Consider the following 6,603-nt stretch of genomic DNA (forward strand, 5'->3'; position numbering starts at 1 on the left):
GTGAGGGGCTGTGTGTCCTGTCTGTGTCCCCCTGCAGTGGGAGGGACAGATGTGAGGGGCTGTGTGTCCTGTGTCCCCCTGCAGTGGGAGGGACAGATGTGAGAGGCTGTGTGTCCTGCCTGTGTCCCCCTGCAGTGGGAGGGACAGATGTGAGGGGCTGTGTGTCCTGTCTGTGTCCCCCTGCAGTGGGAGTGACAGATGTGAGGGGCTGTGGGTCCTGTATGTGTCACCCTGCAGTGGGAGGGACAGATGTGAGGGGCCGTGTGTCCTGTCTGTGTCCCCCTGCAGTGGGAGGGACAGATGTGAGGGGCTGTGGGTCCTGTCTGTGTCCCCCTGCAGTGGGAGGGACAGATGTGAGGGGCTGTGGGTCCTGTCTGTGTCACCATGCAGTGGGAGGGACAGATGTGAGAGGCTGTGTGTCCTGTGTCACCCTGCAGTGGGAGGGACAGATGTGAGGGGCTGTGTGTCCTGTGTCACCCTGCAGTGGGAGGGACAGATGTGAGAGGCTGTGTGTCCTGTGTCCCCCTGCAGTGGGAGGGACAGATGTGGGGGGCTGTGGGTCCTGTCTGTGTCCCCCTGCAGTGGGAGGGACAGATGTGAGGGGCTGTGGGTCCTGTCTGTGTCCCCCTGCAGTGGGAGGGACAGATGTGAGGGGCTGTGTGTCCTGTCTGTGTCCCCCTGCAGTGGGAGGGACAGATGTGAGGGGCTGTGTGTCCTGTCTGTGTCACCCTGCAGTGGGAGGGACAGATGTGAGGGGCTGTGGGTCCTGTCTGTGTCCCCCTGCAGTGGGAGGGACAGATGTGAGGGGCTGTGGGTCCTGTCTGTGTCCCCCTGCAGTGGGAGGGACAGATGTGAGGGGCTGTGTGTCCTGTCTGTGTCACCCTGCAGTGGGAGGGACAGATGTGAGGGGCTGTGGGTCCTGTCTGTGTCCCCCTGCAGTGGGAGGGACAGATGTGAGGGGCTGTGTGTCCTGTCTGTGTCCCCCTGCAGTGGGAGGGGCAGATGTGAGGGGCTGTGTGTCCTGTGTCCCCCTGCAGTGGGAGGGACAGATGTGAGGGGCTGTGTGTCCTGTGTCCCCCTGCAGTGGGAGGGACAGATGTGAGGGGCTGTGGGTCCTGTCTGTGTCACCCTGCAGTGGGAGGGACAGATGTGAGGGGCTGTGGGTCCTGTCTGTGTCCCCCTGCAGTGGGAGGGACAGATGTGAGGGGCTGTGTGTCCTGTCTGCGTCCCCCTGCAGTGGGAGGGACAGATGTGAGGGGCTGTGGGTCCTGTCTGTGTCCCCCTGCAGTGGGAGGGACAGATGTGAGGGGCTGTGTGTCCTGTCTGTGTCCCCCTGCAGTGGGAGGGACAGATGTGAGGGGCTGTGTGTCCTGTATGTGTCACCCTGCAGTGGGAGGGACAGATGTGAGGGGCTGTGTGTCCTGTATGTGTCACCCTGCAGTGGGAGGGACAGATGTGAGGGGCTGTGGGTCCTGTCTGTGTCCCCCTGCAGTGAGAGGGACAGATGTGAGGGGCTGTGTGTCCTGTCTGTGTCCCCCTGCAGTGGGAGGGACAGATGTGAGGGGCTGTGTGTCCTGTCTGTGTCCCCCTGCAGTGGGAGGGACAGATGTGAGGGGCTGTGGGTCCTGTCTGCGTCCCCCTGCAGTGGGAGGGACAGATGTGAGGGGCTGTGTGTCCTGTCTGTGTCCCCCTGCAGTGGGAGGGACAGATGTGAGGGGCTGTGGGTCCTGTCTGTGTCTCCCTGCAGTGGGAGGGACAGATGTGAGGGGCTGTGCGTCCTGTCTGTGTCACCCTGCAGTGGGAGGGACAGATGTGAGGGGCTGTGTGTCCTGTCTGTGTCCCCCTGCAGTGGGAGGGACAGATGTGAGGGGCTGTGTGTCCTGTCTGTGTCACCCTGCAGTGGGAGGGACAGATGTGAGGGGCTGTGGGTCCTGTCTGTGTGTGCAATCACCCCACACGTCTGCCTGTGATGTCTCTCCCACTTACTCACCCTCTGTCTCTTTCTCTCTCCACAACTGCACTGATTGAGATTGGCCGTCTCTTGTCATGTGGTCTCTCTCGCCTGCAGGGGCTTCTGGGAGCTGTAGTCCTGCTTCTCTTCTGTTACAATTTTAGTTACAGACGTGAACTACAAGTCCCAGAATCCTGTGTAAAACTGTGACATCATAATGATTCAACCAATCAATGCGCAGATCTGTGGTAACCACAACCCTCCCCCTCCCCCACAAGGCTGCAGCAAGGCCCCACCCCGTAGTCAGGCAATGAGAGCCAATCAGAGCCAAGGCCCGCCCCGCAGTCAGCCAATGGGAGAGCTTGAGAGCCAATGGGAGCCAATGAGAGCGCACACAAACCCACAAACACAATATACACTATATCTATGGGTTCCCCTGCTGGGCCGGGATCAGTACTCCTAGCTCCTGATTCTGACCCAGCCATTACCCCATACACCGAACGCAGCATGAAGAGGCTCAGTGAAGGTGGCAGTGACGGTGTGTAAGTGTCTGACCGGGTCACACAGCTGATAAAAGGACAGCCGCCCAGCCTCATAGTCCAGGTATATTCCTAATCTCTGCACGCGAGACTCGGGATATATCTGTGTACGTATTGTGTCATGTATCACTGAATAATCATTACCCAACATGTACAAACACCAGGACTTCTTATTATCTCCTATGAGGGACTGATATCCTTTCCTTACTATACTGGGATAGGAAATCCCTACCCCCCTGTGCCCTGAGTCACTGATCTCCACCTCCCAGTAATGTTGTCCTGAGGAAAAACTCCTGCTGCTTAAAACCTGAAAATACTCAAATCTCTCTGGTGTATCCGGGCGTAACTGGTCTGTTACTGACCAGGATGCCGTTTTCAGGTCACCTGATACAGATACATTATTAGCCGCTGTATTTACATCCAGTAATATGCCTGAATCCCCCTGCACACAGAACCCGCTCTTTGCTTTTAGATCAGTCACAATATCAGCTAATCTCTGTAAGGTCAGTGAGAGCCGAACCTCATACAAATCCCCTACAGCAGGGACCTTATTACCCTCTCTCTCTCTGTCCTCATTACCTCCCTCCTCAGCATCACAGAAGTCAGCATTGTCTGATTCCCGTCCCTGTAAGACAGTTAATGGATCAGTGATGTTGCTCAGCTCCTCAATGTGAAGTATCTTCCTGGACAGCTCGTACTTCTTTATTTCCAGCTGCTGGATTAGATCAGAGACTCGGAGAGAAACCTGCTCTTCCCACCTGGTGATCTCACTCAGGACTCGCTTCTCTAGGACTTCCAGTTGTTCCCTGATGTCCCTAATCAGGGCAGTGACTCGGGCTGTCTCCCCGGCTGCTTTTTCCTGCGCGTCTCTCCTGCGTTCCTGCAGACTCTGGGCTCTTTTCTCAGTCTCCTCTCTCACTAAGGTCAGTTTCTCCAGAACATGTCTCAGTTTCTCCTTCTTCTTCTCAGAGGCCTCATTCAGCGACTCCACCTGGTGTCCCCTGTGCTCCCCAAACACGCAGCAGGACACACAGATACAGGCAGCATCCTCAGTGCAGTAACACTTCAGGATCTCCTTGTGGACGGGGCATTTCCTGGTCTTTAAGGAAGTGGTTGGCTCAGATAAGACGTGTTCCTCTGACTTGCTGTGTCTCTCTAGGTGAATATCACACAGGGAGGCGTCACACAGCAGACATGTTTTAGCAGCGGGTACAGAGGAGGTAACACAGTAAGTGCAGAAGATCACAGCCTCCTCCTGCTCCGGCTGAGTAGAAAGGAAACGCTCCGCTATGTTACACAGCTTCAGGTTCCTCTGCAGTGCAGGACGCTCCTGAAACTCTGCTCTGCATTCAGGACAGGTATAAAGCCCAGATCCCCCCTGGGAATCCCACACACTCCCAATACAGCCCTGGCAGAAGTTATGCCCACATCTCAGCATTACAGGCTGGGTATAAGTGCTCAGGCAGATAGGGCAGGTTAGCTCCTCTCTCAGACCAGCAGACGCCATGCTTGGAAGCAGCAACAGGAAACGAAACTTACATTCTCCTCTCTCTCATATAACCAGTGGGGCGTTCCCCTTCTCAGCACACAGGGGCGGGAGTTTGTTACTCAGACTATTAACCCTGTAAGTTCCTGGCTGCAGTATACAATATGAGGAATACGAGTAGATATAAGAATATACAGCATGTTACCTATCTGTGCTCACATGAGGCGTTTGGTGACATGTGACAGGTGTTGCACTTCAGGGGTTAGGTTTCCTTTTAAGTCAGCTGTGTGTTATACACCTCAGCATGTTCCTGCAGTACATGGGGACCCAGTAACACATAAGACGAGCATTGAGAGGAACGTACGTAATAAATTCTATACCAGACTATATACCCGTGAGTGTATAATACCCCCGTCTGTCTCTACATGAGACATCGGAGCAGAGAATTTAGGTATTGTTACCAAAGCAGGGACAGGACCTAAGAGCCCATTACAGCGCCCTCTCCTGTGGTCAAAGTATGTGTCAGGTGTAACAGGACTGGTTCAGGGACAGAACCTATTGTAGACCAAACAAGTAAGCATATTAATGGCCCCTCATTTATTGACTAGGAATATTGGATTAGAAAAACACTTTATTATAAGTAATAAGTAGAATAAGTGGGGCTGAATAGGCACATATATATATATATATACAGTAACACACTAAGCACACTGCGGATACACAGCAGGGGGCTCTCAGATATGGCGCCCGGTATAACGTACTGAATCTCGGGGGTACAGGTCCCTGGGAATAGTATGAGTGGGAGATGTGCATATCACAGGGATTGGGGTATAGGGGGTATTGGCATTATATTCCCTTTGCCCCCACTGGGTAATACTTCTGTACCCCCCCTATATGCCACCTAAACTGATGGCTGCTGGTGCCGCGCCCGCAGATAATGGCGCTAATTGTAAGTAATACGTTGCTTACGTGACGTTACAATGAAGCTGACACCGTGTGTCTCACGCGGGGTTAATAAGTATTGATGCCTGTGTGTGTTTGGGCAAACCAGGACCGCCAACAGAAATTATGGGGCCCAGGACAAATGAAAGGAGCATGACCCCCCCCCCCCCGAACCCATAGCGCACCTACCACGGAGAAATATTTTTTAGCGCGAAACGTTTACTTATCTGTTTTTCTTATTCACACAATGGATGAATCAGACCGCGCTGCGCAGTGATTACGCGCTGTGTAAATTAGATGCGCAGGTGCAAAAGGGGTGAATATTACTGCTGCGGCACAGTTTATTCGAGCATTTGCCCGTTCTGTGCCGCAGCAGTAGCCTGGCGCGCGCCCGAGTGTGACGGGCGCGCGCCGAAGCAGCGGAAGAGCGCCCTCCGATCGGGGCGCTCTCCCTCCCGCTGCCGGGTCCGCCGGGTCCCCCGGAACCCCCTGCCGCTGTCCCGCGATCGCGGGACACCAGGGCTCCCTCGGGGAGCCCCTGGACGCGCGTGCAGGGGGCGCACGCTCCCGAAGACGCGTGACCGCGCGTCTATGACGCGCGGCACGCCGAGGGGCGGCCACTAGCAAGCCGGGAAATCTCCCGGCTTGCGGATCTGGCCGCAGTGCAATTAAATGTGTCGCCAGTGTATAGTAAGGAAGATAGAATGGCCTAAAAAGGTCAAGTTGTGCGCCTCGCACTACACCAATGGAGATATGGAGAACCAATAAATTGTGAATGTGTGGTGACGGAACAAAAACTGCAATAAGAGTGCGGAGGTGGTGCTGGCAGGGATGGGGTTAATGATAAGCAAAGAAAAGAAAGAAAGCTCCCTAATAGCCGCACAAGAGAACACCTATACCTATGTTAAAAATTACTATTTATTAATAAATGATTAAAATATATTTATTGCAGCAAAAAACTAACGTGAACCAAAGTGATTAAATTAAATTAAATGAAGCCACAACGGTGAAACATATGTAGGGCAGGCTAAGCGTCACCACCCCGTGCGCTGGCTATATCGGAGAGGTCTGCTGCCTTCTCTCAGTTAGAGTGTTTCGGAGCCTTCTAAAGGAAGCACACTCCTCTCTGTCATGGTTCCCAGTACAAGACACATACTTTGTGATCTGGAAATAGCTGTTCTGCTAAACATAACAGACCTCTACGTTCATTTACCTTTGAACCCGTTGGTCTGGTACATATGTGTGTGTATATATCCGTATACTAGCATTAGCTGGCTCAACAAATATATTATTCTGAGCACACACACTACAGTACATTAAGCTATACTCTCCATTTAGATGTAGTCCTCAAACTATATAGAACTGTATTGGTTTAACTACCACTGTTAGTATAATTATATAGCAGTGGGACATTCTAAAATAGTTATTCCTAGCATACACTGTTAGTTTGAACTAGGCATACAGTTACCTCCTCTGTTTTTTAATTTAATTTAATCACTTTGGTTCACGTTAGCTTTTTGCTGCAATAAATATATTTTAATCATTTATTAATAAATAGTAATTTTTAACATAGGTATAGGTGTTCTCTTGTGCGGCTATTAGGGAGCTTTCTTTCTTTTCTTTGAATATTATAGTACCCAGAACCCAAAGAAGGGCCCACAGAACCAGTGATTACGCCCTGGGTG

At 52.6% G+C, this 6,603-nt stretch overlaps 1 protein-coding gene across 1 annotated transcript; it reads right to left on the bottom strand.

The window, feature by feature from the left end:
• Positions 1-2,042: 2,042 nt before the first annotated feature.
• On the bottom strand, positions 2,043-4,034 carry LOC142474753 (E3 ubiquitin/ISG15 ligase TRIM25-like). Its single transcript, XM_075580971.1, has one exon. The coding sequence runs from the start codon at positions 3,995-3,997 to the stop codon at positions 2,411-2,413; it is 1,587 nt and encodes a 528-aa protein (XP_075437086.1). The 5' UTR covers positions 3,998-4,034; the 3' UTR covers positions 2,043-2,410.
• Positions 4,035-6,603: the final 2,569 nt, after the last annotated feature.

The sequence above is a fragment of the Ascaphus truei genome (assembly GCF_040206685.1).
Source record: "Ascaphus truei isolate aAscTru1 chromosome 20 unlocalized genomic scaffold, aAscTru1.hap1 SUPER_20_unloc_5, whole genome shotgun sequence".
Classification (NCBI taxonomy): Eukaryota; Metazoa; Chordata; class Amphibia; order Anura; family Ascaphidae; genus Ascaphus; species Ascaphus truei.

Bases quoted from the DNA above. Each gene is read 5' to 3' on its own strand.
- LOC142474753 (XM_075580971.1), bottom strand. From the start codon at position 3,997: ATGGCGTCTGCTGGTCTGAGAGAGGAGCTAACCTGCCCTATCTGCCTG.